The sequence below is a fragment of the Tyto alba genome, unplaced genomic scaffold (genome assembly GCF_018691265.1).
Source record: "Tyto alba isolate M040663 unplaced genomic scaffold, T.alba_DEE_v4.0 Super-Scaffold_41, whole genome shotgun sequence".
NCBI classification, from domain to species: Eukaryota; Metazoa; Chordata; class Aves; order Strigiformes; family Tytonidae; genus Tyto; species Tyto alba.
The window spans coordinates 17,602,331-17,622,362 of record NW_024881317.1 but is presented as its reverse complement, the minus strand read 5'-3'; the positions used below and the strand labels follow the sequence as shown (position 1 = coordinate 17,622,362).

Here is a 20,032-nt window from a genome sequence, read left to right as displayed (position 1 = left end):
TGTTTCAAATTTTAAGGGATGTTTATTTTTTAGGCATCTAGTCATTCAGGTGACAGAATTTATTGATAAAAGGATCAGACTTAATCTTTTCTATTGATGGTCCTGTAGTATGACTTGTGTTGGTGGCGATTTTCTTACTCGCTTTAGCCAGACAAAAATTATTTATCGGTGGCATTGGGAAGTACAGTTCTATACATTTAGTGCCACAATGCACATGTTATTTCTGTGAAATATTTGTCATTCACTGTCCTTGATGAAAGATGAAGGCATTTAGAGCCTCCCATAAGTAGTTCACTAGCTTGGTATTTTTTGTCCTTTGGTTTAATTTGTAGAGTGACTTTTTGTAGTAGTACAAGCACTTGCATTGTGTGTACTAAGCTGGAGCTCTGAGTTTTATTTGAAAACCTGTCATATTTCCTGGCTTTATAAACTTTATATATGTTCTGTTTATGTAGTTTTTATATGTCTTACTAAAAATTGTGGAAAATTAAAAATTGCGTGGAGCTGTTGAACTGTAAGTCAGCCTCAGATTTTTGTTTCCCAAACATGTTGCTTTAATGATCCAGGGTTTCCATTTTTTTTGTTGTGTAACTAGCAGATATCAAAAATACTTGAGTCAATAGCTTTGTGGCAGGAGCAATATATCTCCTGAATATAAGCTAAGAAACTTCTTTTAATAAGGTGCATGTTTTTTGTGGTTTTAGTTGTTTGCAGTTAAAGACAGTGGCATGTCTCTTGAAAAACTGTTTCTCTCCTCGCCAGTAATAAAATGGCTGTTTCTTTTTCTGACTTAGGATTTGTAATGCAATAACTCGAAGCCATCCCCTGAGAAGTGACGTTTACAAATCTGATCTGGACAAGTGTCTCCCCAACATCCAGGAAATCCAGGCTGCACATATCAAACTCAAACAGCTGTGTGTTAATGGTAAGCTGGACTGTCCTTCTTTCGTGGTGGCTATTTTCTTGAAATACAACAAATTCTAATAGATCTGGCTAACAGGAGTAGTTTGAAGTTGTTCTGCAATGTAATTACTTTCCTTGTTGCAGAGCCTTTTGAAGAAACTGAAGAGAAATGGCTATCCTCGCTGGAAAATACTCACTGGTTAGAGTATATTAGGTTTGTACCATTAATAAAATGATGGTTAATGAGATGTGAAAAACTTTCACCAGTGTAAATAAGCAGCGAATCAGTTGAAGGATTCTCTATTTTAATATATGAGTTAGGTAAATATCGATATCCCAAGTATTTTTTTTTCTAGAGTGCAAACCTGTTATGTCAACTGTTGTATCACTTTCTTTTCCTGTCTAGATCTTTTCTTAAGCATTCTGCTGAGCTTGTATATATGATGGAGTGTAAGCATGTTTCTGTAATTCTACAAGGTAAGACAACCATAAAGCAAGCTGTAATTCTGAGCATTAGTACGATAATGTAGATAAACACATTTAGATAAAATCAATTGTAATCTTTGTACAGAAACCCCATCATTTCTAAATATTTCAGGCACTTGAGGCGTTAGGAAAATAATTTTGTTACATATCTGAACTGTAGTATAGTCCATAGCATCAGAGGAATACTTCACTTTGAGTCTTGAGGTTTTTATTGTGATGATATCAGAATAAACTTTAGGGTGAACTTTTGTACTGTGTTAATTGGGCTAATACTCCTTTCATAAGAAATATCAATTTTATTCAGAGGTTCTGTATACAAAAGTATTTCACTAACAGCAGCTGCTGTTGTGTAGGTGCAAACAGATATTCCAGGAAAAAAAAGACACTGAAAATCTTGTTCATATCAAGATGAGAAATTTTGCAATTTCAGTAATTTTTACAAGACCCATTCAGCTGGTATATCCCACTCTTCCTGTACGATGGCTTTCCAAAAACTGCCTCAGGGTGGAAAATATGTTGAAAATTTCCAGCAACATGAACTACCTCCTTCTCAGCACATCTTGGTTTAAATACCAGGCGTTTGGGTGGGTATTTTGTTCTTGATGAATGCACTGTTGTGCTGGATACTGCAGGAACCGATGAGTCTCAGTTTAAAAAAAAAAAAAAGGTTGGTTTCTCTTCTAGTTCTCTCGTTTTTTTGAAACTATGAGAACAATTACAGCAGCAAAAAGCATGTTTTAAAAGAAATTCAAAGAAAAGCACTAGACCTAGTTGCCACTTTCTGCTCTTTGAGATCTAATTCTGCTTATGTGCATATATACCTTATGTATTTCACACATTCTGTATGTTATTCACAGAGGAAGAGGGACGGGACCTGAGCTGTCTTGCTGCTTCTCTCATTCAAGTCATGCTGGATCCCTATTTTCGAACGATTGTTGGATTTCAAAGCTTAATACAGAAGGAATGGGTCATGGCAGGATACCAGTTTTTAGATAGGTGTAACCACTTAAAGAGATCTGACAAAGAGGTAAAAATTAATTGTATTTGTATGTGATAACAGTATCTGGTTAATATCAGACTGAACATTTATTCACGTAGAAATCTAAAAGTAAAAATATTTTTAGTACTTTCAAATCTCATGAAACTAGTATCAGAGCAAATCAGTCTTTGTCCAGGATAGAGGTAAATTATCTTCATCCACTGTAGCCATGTGAGAATCAGTGAAAAACCAGGTGCAATCAAATCTTGCTGGGTTTTTATGTTGCTTCAGTGTTACACGTGGAAAAGTCCCACTGTGACAAGTGCTAGCACAGCCAACATTTAAAATTGAAATAGAAGGGAGGTGGGGGTGGGTTTGGAGGGTGTTGTTTCTTTTGTTTGTTTTACCAAGAGTATCTGTTTTCATCCCAGTCCTCTTGAACACAAAGTCCTATCAATATGCAATACTTTCAAAGTATTGAGCTGATCAAGAAGCACTGCAGCTTTATGAACTGATGCACAGCTGCCAAGCAGATTCATAGAGGGCAGCACAGTGCTTGACTTTCAGTCTTTCCAGCTAATCTTATCTGGCCTCTTCATAGCAAAGGAGAGACTTGTAATTGCAGTTGGAAAAATAGAGGACCCTAGGTCAGCAGCCTTTTTCGGGGACAATGCCCAAGAATAACAGAAAAGTGATATCCCCAGAGAGTGGAGCCAACAGGTAAACTGAGGACACTGGGCACTAAGCAGAGGAAATGCAGGGAGAGCTAAAGAAACTGAAATACCAAGGGGGGGAAATAATGAGAAAGCAGATATTTTGACCCTGGGAAAGGATATACAGAAGAGTGAAACTGGGAAGAGGAAAATACTCTAAAATGATTGTTTATACTTTTGCCATTTGTGGGCCACTGTGGAAGGAGCCAGACAGTGTAGCGAGACGTTAATGTGGCTGAATCATACGCTCTCCAGGAATTTCAAACAAGAAGCATATACATTGTGAAAACAAGGCCAAGTAGTAAAGAAAGCTCATACAAGCACTAATTTGGAAATTACGAGGGACATACAGGATGGCCGAAAGCATTTTTGCTGCTACATGAGTATGAAGAGAGCCTGAGAAAGAACTGACTGGCTTCTGACAGTGGAGGGAAGGCTGTGGGAAGGTTAACGCTGAGAAAGCCCGTGACATAGCTGCTGGTGAAAGTGGCTAAACGGGAACACAGGGTATTTACAGTTGCATAAAATACTCTGACGGGTTTACCCTGTTGAGGAATGTACCAGCGGTGCAGCTGAGTACCCTAATGGAGCACTAACTGCAGAGAAGTTGGTATGACTTGGGAAAAGCTTATGTTAAATCTAGTAATTCTTTGTTTCTTTCCCCAGTCTCCTTTGTTCTTGATGTTTCTTGACTGTGTTTGGCAGCTGCTAGAACAATACCCAGCAGCCTTCGAGTTTTCTGAAATGTACTTGACCATATTGTACGACAGTGCACGTATCTCACTGTTTGGCACTTTCCTTTTCAATTGTCCTCATCAGCGAGTAAAGGAAAGCACTGTGAGTATGAAGTGTTGCATCTACTTTTCAAATAAGAGACTTCAGCATGCCCCTCTGGAAATAACATCATCTCAACTAAATGCTATTCCTTTGTATTTTTCAAAGTGTCGCACTCTGTTTGAGGCAAAATACTCAGCTCCCTAGATGAATATGATCCGAATGTCCTTTCGGGTGATCTTTGCATAGACAGTAACTAACTATTCAGGAAGAAAGTCTGTTGAATTTCTTTCTTCTTTTTTTCTAGAAAAGCATTGTTATTGTACATTATTATTTGTACTCCTCTAGGAAACAGATTTATATCTGGAACTGATAAAGCAGAATGACAGGCAATAAATAGAATTTCACACTTCAGTCAAACTTTGAAATCTCTTGACATAATTGTTTAAATGGTTGAGAAAGTTGGAAAAGACTGCATAAAGTTTAAATAGTACTGCACAATGAAGATATTTAGAGAACTGAACACTTAAATTTGTTTTTGAAAACTGGTGCTTATCAGAACTGTGTGTAGAAAACATTTGATGGCTGATAAAGTCAAGCTTCCTTAGTTTGTTAAATATTTTCCCTTTAAAGTTATAGGTGGCTACCTCACAGAGAAGTAGAGCATTGGGGAACCTTCAGTGTATTCTCAAAAGAACAGTTTTGGGGTTTTATGAGTAAACAAACAAACAATATATTTGAAAAGTAATTTTTGCTAAGTAAGCAGTAGTCCTGCCTCTGCACTGCACAAGTGAGGGTGCCGGTGTTTTCTCCAGCAGCAGACTGTCTTGCTGCTCTGTTGCTTTGGTCTGCAGCCACCTCGGTATTATATCCCTGCTCTTCTTTGCCCAATAGGTATGCACTGGTTTATAATTAAGATTAGTGAATAAGCCTATGTTCTTTGATTTTTAATATGCCTGAATGTTAACTTCTTGCAGGAATTTGCCATAAGCAAAAATATTCAGCTTGGTGATGAGAAAGGCCTCAGATTTCCTTGTGTTTGGGACTGGTCTCTTCAGTTTACAGGCAGGGATCGCCTGCTCTTCCACAACCCTTTGTATATTGGGAAGAGTGCACCATGTGTACAAAACGGAGCAGTGAAAACTTTCAAACGCTCAAAGGTAACTGTAGTGTCTGTGAATGGATTGTTTCTGTGCTTAACCATAAGGTCTTAATGCTTAAAAATTTACAGTTATGTAGTGTTTTACACCCTCAGTTTAGAGATAGGAGCATTAATTCTCTTAGCTTCCCAGCTTGAAGAAATTATTTTCTGTAGAAGTTTAGATGTAACTTGTTGAGCCTTGTGTCCAGAACACTTTCTGATGTGGCTGAGCTCACTGCCAACATTTGCATTATTTCAAGTATGGAAAAGTAATGACATGCCACTTTTTTTCCCCCAGGGTTGTCAGTTTTTTCAGTGACTACCGATTCATTCAATCATTCATTAGTTTAGAAAATCTAGAGAACGTGTATTTCATTGGAAAGGCCGTATGTGGCCACACTGCCTGCCCTGGCAGCCCTGCAGTAGCACCTCACAAGCTCAGAACTGTTTAAAGGTCACATCACTTCTCTGCATGACACATCCTAACAGCTCAGGGAAATCTGCTATTCTGCTGTTTATTCCAGAAAACTGGAAAATTACCGGTGTTTATTTTCTGCAGAAAAACTACAGCTCCACATTGCGAGGTGTCCCCCCAGCATTAAAAAATGGAATCATCGGTGAGCAAGAGTTCCTTCCGAGAAGAAACTCTCTGATACTAAAGCTGAAGCCAGACTTTTTACAGCAACCGGAGAGTCAGAGTAACAGTATGGAGCAGTACTTCAGAGACTGGCTTGCGAAACCTGTTGATTTGCACGGCGTAATTCTACCCCGTATCTCGGGAACACAAATAAAACTCTGGAAACTGTGCTACTTCCGCTGGGTTCCTGAGGCCCAGATTAATCATGGTGGCTTCATCACTGCTTTCCATAAAGTGTCTTTGCTGGCAGATGAAGTAGACATGTTAAACCGGAATCTTCGGCAGTACAAAAGCAACTCTTCTTTGCAAGGCAACTGCTCAGAACTGGATCAAAGCAGGATGTACTTCAGAGCAAACAGTTTCAATGACGCCTCTGGGGCCCCAGACTTTCTCTCCTCCTCATTCCCCTTTTCTCCTGTAGGGAACCTATGCAGACGGAGCATTCTGGGAACACCTTTAAGTAAATTTTTAAGCGGTGCCAAAATCTGGCTATCCACTGAGACGCTTGCAAATGAAGACTAACATGATGTGATGGTTTAAAGGTTTGGGGAGAACACCGCATATAATTTTGTCTTTTCTAAGTTAACACTGCTAAATGCGTAATTGAAAGCTGTAATAATTTTTATATACAAACATTACGTAAGTTTTGCACAAATATTTAAAAGCAAAGCGAGTCATGCTTCAAATCGCACAACGTTGTCTTCAAGTAGTTCTCATCTGCTAGAGCTTCTGGCCCCTAATTCCTTTTCTATTTTTGTGGTTTGGCTCATCATCTGCGATGGAGCATTTCATTAGCTAATTGAAAGGCTTGGTCTGGTCATTAATGAGGCTTCTGCTTGAAATACTTTTTTTTTCCCAGATAGCGAGTGAAGTTCCTTGTGTCAAAACAGCTTGGCAAATCAAAGTAGTTGGGTGCAGTGGACACAGACTGACAGCTGAAATCTGGGAACAAACTATTTTATCAGATTGCCTCTTCAGGAAGAATACTTATATACCTACAGAAATACATAGTAATGTTCTGTGACTTGATCACCCTACATCTGTGTTAATGCAGTATCCATGGGGGGTGTGTGTGTGTGTGTGTGTGTGTGTTCCCTTTTCTTTCTGTCCCCACAATGTATTCATTAACAACTAGTCAAATTTGTGCTCTTTGCCATGAGCTTGACTTTAGACTATAGGAATCAACTTCAGGACAATGCACTGTTAACCTTAAAACATTTACTGTAGATTTGGTAGTGTAGTAGCTTTAGAAGTGCCTTTAATTGGGAGGAAACAGTAGCAAGATTACGCTAACGCAGCTGACCTCTCTCCCAGCCTCAACTTTTTACAGTAGATTGTTGCAGTAAGTTCTTGTTCCATCCCCTGCCTCCCCCTCTCCAGTTCTGGAAATAACAGGCGGCCAGCTCAGGAGACAGCCAGTTTTTCCTCTTTAAGGTTAAGCTTGTTTGTAAGTCTCACGAGAGCCTCACTTTTTTATATAAGCACCTCAAATACTCAGCATTATATCCCTGCACGGATCCTGATCGCTGCTGGCCCTCTCCTCATCCTGTTGTAGGATAAAGGAGCTTTCAGCAGAATTCATACTGGAGCCCTGCTGGGTCCCAGAAAGGAGGACGTGCTCCAAGTGGCCAAATCCACGAGGGGTGCTAGCGCTGTTGTCACTCGTAGGCAGGTGCTGGAAGGAGAGTGCTTAGTGGTGCCTTCTTTTTACGTACTACATGTCCATACGGACAGTGCAACAGACAAGCACTGCTTGCAGGAATGAAATCCAACAGCCTCCCTCAGCTCAGTGCAGCAGCCTCCTCTTTGCTCTGAAACCTTTTAAGCTATACCTCTCCCTGGATGCAGTGCCAGAAAAAGCCCCAAGTTTCACAGGGAGAAAAGCAAGACAGTAAAGTATACTGGGAGGATGGAGGAATAGTAAGGTGTCATCTCATTGGTGACAGCTTCTGTCGACTACCTTCTCTTAACAGCGAGCCTGCATTTTATATTGACTGACTGCTGTGGAAAACACAAACGCTACTGAACCAACACTGAGCCCGTGTTCAGGTGCTGACTCACAAAGTAAGGCACTGAAGACTTTACGTGGTAGACTGGAAGCGATTCTCAGTTAATGGGGGGGGAGCTGTATGATGGTGATAGACGGTATATTGGAGTTATAAAAAAGGCAGGGAGGGATAGAAATTGTTTGCAAAACCAAACTGGTCTTCAGCACAGCCTAAATCACACTCTGCGTTTGGATGTCCAAGATTGCTCGAGTATGTATTTTAGTGCACACACATCTGGAGTGGCCTTACAGCTGCAAGCTTTGTGCTAGAGAAGTGCAGTGTGGACAGGACCCTATTTCCCCGGGGCTGGAAGTGATGAAAGGTGCAGAGCTGCTGGGGGCCACGGGGCGTGCTGCTGCCCCGTGCTGCTGCCCCGTGCTGTCCCTGGTGGGCACAAGCCGGCAGGTTCACTGTAAAGGTGAGCTAAGGGGGAGGGCTGTAGGCTTCCTTCTTGAACTAATTGAACCCCCCGAAAGCTGGTTTTAGGCAAAGAAGCCGAGTGTGTGTGTGTGTGTGTGTGTGTGTGTGCGCGTGCAAATGTGTGTCTGCACGCGGGCACGCACATGGGTGTTACGATATAATGCCAGATTGGTTCTGGTCAGCTGTTTGTGAGGAAAAAACGTGTATTCACCTCAGTTGCCTCATTATGCTGCAAGATGGTCTGAGCATGTTAAATGGTCCACAAACTAGTTGTGTTTATTTACAAACTTGCTGGAGCAGTCATCTAACTTGTTCAATTCATTATTCAAATGTTTGTATTAGTTTGCATTTGTGATTTTTCCTTTTTTTCATTAGCTTACTGCTTTCCCTGGCCTGATACTTGACATAAAAGACCTCAACCTGTGTGCTTAGTGTCTTTTGGTACCATTTTTTTTTCCTTTAAAAATCACAGTTAAAACTAGGGTGTCTTTTTTTTTTTTCCTTAAAAGTATAACTTTTTTGGTTTAAAGGTACCAAAAATGTGTAAATAACTTATTCCACACAGGCAGCTCGTGGAATAAAAAAAAAAAAAAATGTTTAGGCTAGTACCCTTTGGGGGAAAAAAGGGGTACTATATTTAAACAGGATTGTCTTTTATAAGGAGATTTCAGACATTTCTACATTTCAGCTCTAAGACGTGTACAGATGCTGGAGATAGTCCTTGTATTTTATATCTATAGCATGGGAGGGGGTTAAAAATAATATGCCTTTATCATAAACAAAACCTGTCTAACTATTTGCCAAATAGACTTTACAGAAATTTTACACCGTTCCAAAAGGAGAGTTAGGCAAGCAGAGGCCAAGCTGGCATTCAGCAGGGGGAGGAGAGGGGGGGCACCTCCAGCAGGGAGGAAGGGGAGCTACTCACCTTCCCCTATAGAAATGATGACAAGGTTCTGCTTCCTTGTGGTGGCAGGGGCCTTGCCTCCTGAGGAGTCTGAACAACTACTGTGTGCGTCTGTGTGTGTGTGCATGCGTGCCTGCGTATGTTGTTTCTTCCTCTTAAGTTAAACATCTTAAATTTTTAATTTACTTTGAAAAGACAGGTACTAAATGTTAATTTAAAAATATTCTCCAGTCTGCACAGTTGCCTTATTAATAGTCAGTAGGGACTGCTCTGAACATCCCTTAATAACTTTCAAAAGCAATTTTGGGGTCTGAGTACATATCTTTAACTTCTGTGTACAGAATACTGACATACAGGTGTGTGTATATATATGTGTGTGTGTATATATATATATGTACACATTTTTGAATTTTAATTTCTGTTCACCATTTAAAACAAGATACTGTTAATGCCATTTTGGTGTTGCAAGAATAGAAAAACTACCAAGAAACTTATATTTTCTTTGTCTGTTTCTAGAAAACGTGCACTATTTTGGCTGTTACTGGCTGTTATATCATGACTTTTGTACTACACTGTAAACCACTTGGGGGGAAATATGAAATGCTGGTTGATATGGTTAGTGTACCTCCAGTGTCATTAGTTACTGCAAGGTAGCTCTTATTGTAGACTTACTGATCATGGTAGTACTTTAGTCACCATTTACTGCCATGTATCAAAGACATTTATTTCATTCCAGAAATGCATTGGAAAGTGTGTGTTTGTGTGTATATGTATACCCAGGCCTGCACCTGTGTTCAATGTGCACCTGCCTGCAATACCACTTTGATACTAACTGCCTTGGATTTTTAATGAAAATGTAGCAAGTGGGGCAAAGGTTCTGGCTTACTCTCAGATGGAAAGACATTAAAACCAAAAAATTTCTAACATATATTTAAGCAAAGGATGAAATCTTAAATTTTCCTCTAACATAAGAGACAGAAATCTGTACCTCAAATTGCTCTAGGCAGTAGGTTTCTAATGCTGTTGCTGTGATGGTTTGAGTTCACTATTTCAACTGAAACTAAAACCTTTGTGCCTGATAATGACTTATTGAGTAAAGTAGCAGTGCCAGGAAGCTCATAAAACCCTGATGCTGAGTTGTGAATGTGAAGTAAATTAGGCTAAATAAAAGTTCATACCTTTCCACAGCAAACTTGAGGTGGTTTTCTTTCACTTCCTCTAACAAAAAAAATCGTGGGCGTGTGTGTTTGTTTCTTCCAAGAAATGCAGGGACACTGTGCTGTAGAAAGATGATTAATAAAAAAGGTGTGCAAATGAGCTTACTTTCTCACTACATTCTATTATTATGTCTGCTGTTTGTATGGTATGCAGAATCTCTGATACCAGGAAAACTTCTTGGTATGAGAATGAAGACTCCAGAGAAAAGACATTGGCTATGTGCTAAAACAGAGACAAACCCACAGGATTTTGATATCTTGAAAGAGATCTCACCCTTTTGGTTTCATTTCAATTGATGGAATGACTTCTGCATGAGAAAATAAATACATCATTTTGTGTGGGGCAAAACTGACTACTGACTGAGTGCAGTGATCTTGGCCGGGAACAACTCCTGTCTACTACCAGAAATATTTCCCCTTTATACATATAATACAGATACTCACAACAGAAGGCACTGTTAAATAAATTATCCTTTCATACTTAGCAGTGCCTTAAAAGTTAAAAAACCCCAACAATTGTATGCCTGACTCTCAGCCATCATTGACCTGATATATTTTTTTCTATTAAAGTGAAAAACTGAATACATAATACAAAAGGGGGACAGTTAGAGAACCACACTGGTCCTGACAATCCTGGAAAGGCGCAGTTTAAACTTGCACCTTGCAAGGAAACTTGCCTGACATAATGAACTTGGGCCACACAGGCAACATGGAAAGGATGCACCGCATCTTTTATTGTGGAGGATGTTCTCAGCTGGTAGCAGCGTGATGGGAGCTGTTTCTCTTCAAGGGGCAAACCCCCTAGACTACCTGTCATAGACCAAGTGATGGATGGCGGATAGAAGAGAAAGGCTTTGTTCTGAACACACAGCATGACATACACTAAATCATATGACAGTCTTCTCCAAACTATTTCTTAGAATGTTTTATGCTAAAAATAACCACAGTAATGTTCCAAGAAACCAGAATTTCAGAAGAAACTACTTTTAATAAGCAGCATCCAGGAGTGTGTGTCATGGCCCTTCCACTACAAACACCCAAGTTACCTACGAGATCAAGGCCTCTACTGTCAACTGAGGCGTTTACTCTTGCCGCCGATGGCTTGCACGTGACAAACTTCCACTGCAGCACCCAGCTGCTTCAGCTCGCTCAGCCAGATTATCTGCTTGTGGGACAGGCGATCGTTGGGACCTTTCACTTCCACCAGCTACAAGGAAAGGTGGATGATTAGTACTGTGCTGGTGGAGGGACTGGAAGACCATTAGCTCCCACAGGCTAATAAGTGTATTCTTTTCTGGCTGTTATTTGCAACAAAAATAGTGAGGATTTAGCACAATAGAATACCCATGGGGTACTAAATTATTAGCTCATGTTTAGAAGTTTAAGAGAATGCCATTTTATAGGGTAAATATCCACCAAAACACAGAGACACTGGTGAATGAAGATACCACATATTCAAAAATAGATTATCTGCAACCTCACCTGTTCCAGCTGATACCGACAGCAACTTAGTTGTTCTAGAGAACTGAGTTCTGCTATTCAGTTCTGGTCTCTAAACACGTAACAAGTTGCTCCAGCAGCTGAGGAATGTCCAATAGTCTTCTAGTGCCTATTCCACTACCATGCAAGGCACATGATTGTTTACTCAACTTTTTTTTCTACAAACCCAGACAGAGCTGTTGTAGGCTCCTATATTCAAGTTTCTGTGTGAGTGGTGACATTGGCACCCCTTGCTAACAGAATGTGTATGATTGGTAACAATTGCTTTACGGTAAATTTAATCAAAGACCTATTCTACACCAATACTTAGCCACCTCTTGCTGTTTCTCATTATGCCTATGAAAGCTACAGCAAAATATGATGCAATAGCAGATAAACAGTCCCCACTGCTTGCCGTAGCCTGCCTCTGGGCAGATGAGCAGCAGGTTTAACTCCACAACAGTTTGTATGAGCTGACAGCTGGAAGGTTTTGCACCTAAAAGGGTAAGATCAGCTGAGCATTGAGTATTTCCATGATCTCCCACTATACCTTAAAGTGATTAGTGTGTGTACACCACACAACCAGGTCAGGAAGTCCCCCTCTGCAATGGCGTAGATCTTTGGAAAGGTGCCTAAAAACACCACTCAGAAATGTTCCTCCAAGGCAAGAGACGAGGCTCTGTAAGAGAAGTTTTGGTAGTTGGCTTTTTTGGAGTGGTTTGGTGGTTTTTTTTTTTAATTGTCTGCACAGCCATTCGCCAATTCTCACAAGACTATTCTAAGGCCCATCTCAGCTTTTTGTTTAGTCGTATGTAACAAGAAGCTTAAGTAGCTGCTACCTATAGCAGGTTCCCTGCTGTGTTTCCCAACTACTGCTGCAGGAAAAGTGAACATATCAGAAAAGAGCTACAGTCCTTGGGATGAGGGAGAATTGTGCTGAATTGTGCCCAATTCCTCCCTCCCTCCACCCACCACCAGTCTTGGCTCAGTACCTCACTACAAACTGTGAGCACACTATGGCCATGTGTGATTTAAGGGCAAGCCGAATCAAACAGAGTGCCCATTCTGCACAACAGTAACTTACCTGAACTTGCTGGAGGGAACTAAAACGCCCCCAGCTAACTAGTGCTGCTGCTTTTCCCTCCTGAGTGGTCCAGACGTCGGTGATCAACTTTGCCAGTGTCTCTGAGGAAGCTGTACAGAGCTGCTGGAGTCTGGCCTCAATGACATCCCTCCTGTTCTCATAGAAGCTGTCAGTGTACAAATCCAGGGGGAATGTCTGTGTAAAAAGGTAAATACAGCTCTGGGGAGCTGCCAGCAAAGCAGCAGTTCTAAGAATGACAATGCCCTACGTACTTTTCTTATCTCAGTTACAAATTCACTCAAACAGCAAGCCAATTTAACTTGAACATGCCACCACACAAATCTTTATTGCATGGGAAAGATCTGCATCTATTTTAACATCCAATTACAGTGCAACAAATGCTGGCCACATCCTAGCCTACGCCCTGTTGGTTTTTGACCTCTAGACAGTGGTTTCCTTTAACACACAGCAAAGCACCATCTGCTCTCCTAACTCTCCGAGCAGTAACATTCTAGCCAGGATTTGGACTCAGTATCAAGACTGCTCAGCTACAGTGAGCTGTCTGAGGTGAGAGGAACAAAACAGCAAGGAAGTATTGCTTGAGCTGCTCAACACATTATCAAAGTCACTGCAGCAATTACTCAATATTCAACACAGCTGAAAAAGGCTATCACATAGTAGCTGAGTGTCTTTCTAGCTTTTCAAAATCAAATGCAGAGCACTTAGAGCAAACTTCAGCCTTACACAAACTGGTGCCACAGCTAATCCCACAAAAAAAAAAACAACAGACTAGGAATGACTGATTCAGGTGCAGGCTTTCAGCTTATCCTTCTTCATAACTGGGGCTCATGAAAGGTCTGCTCTGCATTAGTAAGTAAAATCTAGTTTAAAAAAAAAAACAAAACAAAACAATTTGCAAGTGAGCCATAAATACTGGGCTTCTCATAAAAACATAAAAGTTTTGTTTTCTTTTTTCCTTTTTTGATGTAGGTATAATCTGCATGTAACATTATATAAAAGAAAATGTATTTAGAAGGGCAAGACCTATGGTAATGGTAGTTTTCACTAAGAAAGAAGACCTGCTTTTAACACGTCATTCATACAATTATGGCATCTTACGAGAACAGCAGATACTCCACAAGAAGAGTTATTTGTATGAATTCCATTTACCAATGTTTGTATGGTCTTTGGAGCTACAGCAGTCCCCTTCCCGTCCTGTCTGTGAGCCTGCAAGTGCCTTCATATCCCCCCTCAAAAGCCCAAAGCAAGAAGGACAAGCATAGTTCAGTTCTTTTTGCAAACAGTATTTAACCCTAAATTTACATGGTCAGATGAATACAAGAATCAAGTAGTAAAAGCCATTTGAAAGAACAGCCATTATTCTGTAGTAAGTTGCCTCTTTTCATGGTTGAGTAGCTCTCCAAGGATACGACCAAGTACATACCTATAATCAAGTGCTCATGGATTAAGGAATTATTTCAACACATGACTGTATACATCTTAATAATCCATGTCAATAAACAATAAAAAAAAACAGGTTAAACTTCAGATTAGTGGGACAGAGAGCAACTCATGAATTCACAGTTTTGAGTTTAGTCCTATTGGCCTAATAAAATAATTGTAGTGTCTGACTCTCTAGATTTTTATATCCTTTGCTTAAGAGACTATGTAAGGATGGCCTTGAGGGAATGGATCTCCCTCTCTGCCAATTAAAGACATATAGTTGTAGTGGTCACTAATTAGGGAGACAGCCATCTCCAAAACTACCAGGTGGTTTTCGGCTCATCCACACGGATTTCTACTTCATGCTGGTGAAGAAAAGGGCGGTAGGGGAGACAAGAAGAACCTGCATGTTTCACCTCTAAAATAAGAAGAAATTTCTATCATCTAAGATATCTCATACTGATATAAACCTGTAATTTCTTACAGTACAAATAAATCCAGTTAAGGAAGAGGATAGCCCTGGCTGGTCTACCTCTTGGCCAGGATTCCAATTAAAAGCAATGGGTTAAGGTAGAAGACAGAAGACAACTGTCTGGCCTTTTTCAGTTCTACATTTGAGATGGCTTTTTAGTGTTTTCTTAGCAAATGTCACTAAGTGATCAACTTTTCTAACTGCAATCATTAAAACTGTTTCTAGCTGTAACTTGTAGGATGCAATGCATTTACCTAAAAGCCACAAATTCACTTGGAATCATTAATCTTAGGGTGTGGCAGGGAGTTGTTGTTGGGGGTGTAGTGTTGTTTGTTTGGTTTTCTTGGCAAAAAGGAAGGATGATCCCAGAAGCATAATCACTTTGGGGTGCAGTGGGTGGGAGTGTTAACAAACCCAAGTCTTAAAACATGACTTCCCTTTAAAGGCTACCGAAGGGCAACAGACTTTTTTTTTCCTAATGCAATGCATCATCTTCAAATGAGGTGAACAATGCTGTGCTATAGCAGTATTCTTCCACTGACTATAAAGGAGACTTTCCGCAGAGAGTTCAGATACAGGATATATGCATTTAGCTGGATTAATCCCACCTGACCTGACAGTGGATCCAGACTCACATGGCAATTAGCTACCAAGGAGCCATTTAGTAACAGGCCCAATGTAACAAATAATAAAAGCAAGCAAACGCCAAGATCTGTCTGGAAAGTCCCTCAGAACAAAATGTTAATTGAATCACAAACAAGATTTTAACATGGTCACAGAGTCTACAGCAATAGATAAAGAAAATAATAAAAGAAAGCCTTTAAAAACTACCTGATAGGAATTTCTGAACACGTCAGGTATGTCATCCATGAAAATGATATCCCACATTAGAATACCATACAGTGTAATAAATGTTGAGCCTTCTCCATGGATACCTAAAGGGCATAATTTAATAAAAATGGAAACATTAATTTCTACACCAACCTTATATGAAAAGGCACTAAATCATCATGATTCAAACCACAAACATTCTATGTTCAGGTTTATACACAGCTGAAGTCAGTATATACTAACATTACAGCATCAAGTTATAAATGCTGTCTATCACTTCCTCAGTTTGCTAATGCTTTGCATTTCCAGGCAAGTGGCCTTCAGTTACAGTGTGGGATTAAAGTACAATGCCCTGTCATAAGGCTTACTGTTCTAACTTCAACAATTTTTAATACAAATTGTTTTAAAATGTTTACACTAAAAAAGTAATGTGTTAATAACAAAATGTTTATATATAAGCTTTTTATATTATACCTATACACATACATATATTTCATGCTCACATGAATGACACATATATGTGTGTATGTATATGAACATCAGGAAACACTTTTTCACTGTGAGGGCGACCGAGCACTGGCACACGTGGAGATACTGAAAATCTGGACATGGCCCTGGGCAGCTGGGCTCTAGGTGGCTCTGCTTAAGCAGGGGCCTTGGGCAAACCCAACCAAACCCTGCCAATCCCAACCATTCTGTGATGTATGTTCTGTTATTAGCCTATTATTATATTATATATAATATCATATGTAACGCTACATATAATACATATAGATAATAGAATATATGTTATTGTATTAGATATATAACATAAAGTATATATGCATTATAGCTGTGTGATCTATCACACATATTCCAGAGAAGGGGAGTGTGCGTGCATGCGTGTGTGCGCCATGCTGGACTGGGCGTTGGGTTTCCCTAGGCCTACCACGGAGTCACAGCACTTGTACTGAGCCACTGAGCCCCGATGACTGATGGGGAATAGGTGGGAGTGAGGAATCGAGTGGGCACTTCAGCGCAGTTCTCCCAAATTCTAAATACTGTCACCTTCCCATTTACCCTTTTCTGGTATGGCCACTTCTCCTGCAACAGTATTTGGGAACATATCAGTAACATAAAATTATATTAAAATACTTATTTTATATAAAAATATACATGTTATGTAAAAAAATTACCTGCTTACTTACCTTTTTGAATTTTGCTTTTTTCCTGTAAAACAGGCCCATATATTCTTATTTGTCCATAGCTTTTCACAGCTCTTAAGTTGTAAAAAGATATGAACAACTACTAATAGAGCTGAAAATCAACCCTTTTCAAAAGAAGTTGCTAAGTGTCTTGTTACTCTTTTCACGTCTGTCTAGTACCAACAATCAGTAGACGTTTACCTTTCCTTAATGACACTCCCTTAAATGACACTGATAGTATTTTACCCCTAACAAATAAAATAGCTGCTCACTGATAAGAAAGGCAAGGTAAGTGATTTTCTACGGAGATCAAGAAGAAACTTTAGATTTTTTTCTCAACACATTTCAGAATCACCTTAGGTATATAAAGACAGCAAATAATTAAAGGCCAGGAAGCAGGTCAGGTGGAAAATACATATTAGAGCATTTTCGTAAAGAAATTACATATAAGAGCCATTTGGGAAGGAAACAGATTCAGACTAAAAACTGGTCTAATGAAATCAGCTAAAACTGGTCTATTAACTAAACTGTTTAGTGAATTCGTTCTTTACTCCCACAGGTAATTTAATGTTTTTAAAAAAAAAAAAAAAAAAGAAGTTACTATTACCCTGATCAAAACCATTCTGCCTGTAATGAGTTAACGCCAGCTCCTCAACTGAGCACATAACTGTGGATACACTGGAGTCTTCGCCTCCTTCTTCATCACCAATATCCTCCATTAGAAATACAGACTTTCCCATTCCCATCTGAGGACACATCTTTCCTTTGATTGTAACCTGAACATATTAAAAGAACTAGTTACTTTCCAGCATCACATTTAAAAAGCTTTAGCCTGGGTGTTTGAATCTCTCCTAAAACATACACTCCTCCTTTTCAGTTTTCTTAAAATCAGAACTAGAGTTGTTTCCAGAGATCAACTGAATCAAGTTTAACCTGCCATGCACTTGAAATCACTCTGTTTAGCTTTTATAAACTGGCACGTTTTTCAGAAAAACAACATCTAGCAAAAATACTGGGCAGATGAGAATGTAGTCTTTCTATATGCAGGACCAGGAAGAAAGAACACAGACGACTGAGGATACTGATTCTGGACTGAGAAAAAGAAGGGCTGTAAGGAGATATGCAGTGACAAGGCCAAGAGAGAAAGTGAGGCTCTGCTCTGACTTTGCCCAGATACAATTCTCTTTGCAACAATAGAGAAAAGAATGAGTTAAAAAATCCAGTCCGATATGATGCAAGTGCATCATATTGCATATTTGCATAGTACATATTTAGAGCACATAACTCCCAAAGAATATTAAAACAACCTTGCATTTTTTGAGCCACTAATCTAACACTAACAACGTCCTAAGGTTACTACAATTTTTGATTACACACAGGATGCTTGGCCTGAAGACACCAGAGGCAGTGTACCAATTTGATCAGACTCTTCAGACAGAAAAGTTCCAGAGTGTTGTTGGTAAATTAGTGGAGTTTATAGCCCATCAGATTCATAACACATATTCAGTAAAGCAATGCAAATTAAATTGTTGTACAGCTGACCAACTGCAGCTAAGCAGCTGTCCATTTATTACATGAGTAGAAATACTTGTTTACAAGAGGCTTCTGTTTTAGAAACGCATTTGTATTCATTTTCCTGCAGCACGAGTAAGCCAGAGGCTGGTGCACAGCACATAGCAACAGTCTCCCAGATTGTTTTTTCTTGTCAGAAGAAAAAGACCTCATGAGCTGTTATTTCTCAGCAACTTTACTTACGTGTGTCACATCCTCCACAGTTATGACTGGCAGATCATAAAACAGGCATCTGAACTGCTTGCAGCTTGGTGAGTCTCTGATTCGTAAGGCCCGCTGGTAGAGAGAGAGACGGTGCCCCGTACGTACAAACGGGTCTGCCAGCCCGTTTCTAATGCAGTGAATGGCCTAGCAAAGAGCAAGTTAACAAACAATAATTTAGAAAGACCTATGTACACCTGTCTGTTCTTCCTAAGCCCAAAAGACCAACTGATTTAAGGAGCACAAAAGTAGGAATGTAAAAAACAGCAGATGAGCCAGGCCCACCTTTCTTACTTATGTGCTGCAGTTCTAACTAACATGCACTAGTAGGCTTCTGGATTCAAATTTGCACTAGTACAGCAAGAAGAAATTACTCTCCATTTGTACTGATCAGTATAAGATTAAGGAAGTATAACTTCTACATACGTGACCAGAAAAAAGATCTGGTTCCAAAGTAAATCAGTTTAATTTTAATATTTTCAAGCCAGTTTCTTAACAGCACGTAATATGGAAACAGAAGGTCCAGAGCAGTAGTGCAAGAATGTACATACAGCAGTGCACTACTGCACTGAAGAATATCCACAGTTCAAATATGGAATCCAAAAATGAATTCAAAATCATGGTTCTGACATACTCTCCTTCTGTGACTTGAGGAAGGCACTTAGTCTCAGTTCCTTGTTTATAAATTAGGACAAACTCTTCCTTTGTACAACTTCTAAATCTGGAAAAAGCCTGATATGGGGGTATGAGATGCAGAAGAGACAACTGCAGACATGTGACAGCCTATGATATTACTTCCTTTTAACAGACTTAGAGAATTAAAATGAAACACAAAATACGAGCATTTTAATCCCAATTCTCAACAGACTTAGTGAGGCAAGGAAGCTACATCAAGGGGTAAAAAAAAGTCACTCTATTTATTTAAATAACTCTACAACTGCTACTGTTCCTGGACTTAAAACTTTTTGGTTTTTGACAAATTTTCTTTGTGAAATTAGTCAGGTATTTTAGGTGTGTTTAATTAGATTGGTCTTCTTTGTCTTTTAGTTAAAAGTTGATTTTCAGTCTGCCCATACTTCACTGTGATGTAAACAGTCCTACAGAGTTTAATTTTCAATCACTGACAATATTTCTCCTTTGTATGTAACAGAGTAACAGACAATAAAAATGGACATAATCTCCTGTACTTATAAATCCTCAGACCAGCAGCTGCTGGAACTACCGACCCGCTTTTCTTGCACAAAAAATTAATGGAACTGCAACTGAGCCCTAAAATGAGGTAGACAGTGGCTTCTATGCCTTGTGGCTCTTGAGAAGAAAGTCTGTGAAAAGCTGATGCTGCCTCACAAGTAATTGAAAGGCACAACCTCTACTGCAGCTTGCAGTTTTCTCAGGTTCCTTTATATTTTGCAGCAGAAATCTTTCCAGAGGTGCCAGAAAGTTCTACAGAGATTTACAATAATCCCTGCAGACAATCCTTGTCATTCCCCTGTGGTTATTCTCTCATTCAGCAACATGCCAGCTAATCACCTGGGAAACTC

The 20,032-nt window shown here is 39.6% G+C and overlaps 2 protein-coding genes across 7 annotated transcripts in view; one reads left to right on the top strand and one right to left on the bottom strand.

Moving 5' to 3' along the window:
* MTMR10 (myotubularin related protein 10) overlaps positions 1–10,200 on the top strand; it is a 41,900-nt gene extending 31,700 nt beyond the window's left edge. For both annotated transcript variants that reach the window (XM_042803972.1, XM_042803973.1), the window contains 7 exons: positions 795–925; positions 1,048–1,117; positions 1,310–1,380; positions 2,247–2,416; positions 3,748–3,918; positions 4,833–5,015; positions 5,556–10,200. In XM_042803972.1, the coding sequence (XP_042659906.1) occupies positions 795–925; positions 1,048–1,117; positions 1,310–1,380; positions 2,247–2,416; positions 3,748–3,918; positions 4,833–5,015; positions 5,556–6,155 (1,396 nt within the window). In that variant the 3' untranslated portion in view covers positions 6,156–10,200. The remainder of the gene's footprint in view (positions 1–794; positions 926–1,047; positions 1,118–1,309; positions 1,381–2,246; positions 2,417–3,747; positions 3,919–4,832; positions 5,016–5,555) is intronic.
* Positions 8,457–20,032, bottom strand: part of FAN1 (FANCD2 and FANCI associated nuclease 1) — a 26,713-nt gene continuing 15,137 nt past the window's right edge. For all 5 annotated transcript variants that reach the window (XM_042803969.1, XM_042803966.1, XM_042803971.1 and 2 more), the window contains 7 exons: positions 18,474–18,638; positions 17,326–17,494; positions 15,535–15,638; positions 12,789–12,983; positions 12,255–12,383; positions 11,276–11,432; positions 8,457–10,287 (listed from right to left, as the gene is read on the bottom strand). In XM_042803969.1, the coding sequence (XP_042659903.1) occupies positions 11,295–11,432; positions 12,255–12,383; positions 12,789–12,983; positions 15,535–15,638; positions 17,326–17,494; positions 18,474–18,638 (900 nt within the window). In that variant the 3' untranslated portion in view covers positions 8,457–10,287; positions 11,276–11,294. The remainder of the gene's footprint in view (positions 10,288–11,275; positions 11,433–12,254; positions 12,384–12,788; positions 12,984–15,534; positions 15,639–17,325; positions 17,495–18,473; positions 18,639–20,032) is intronic.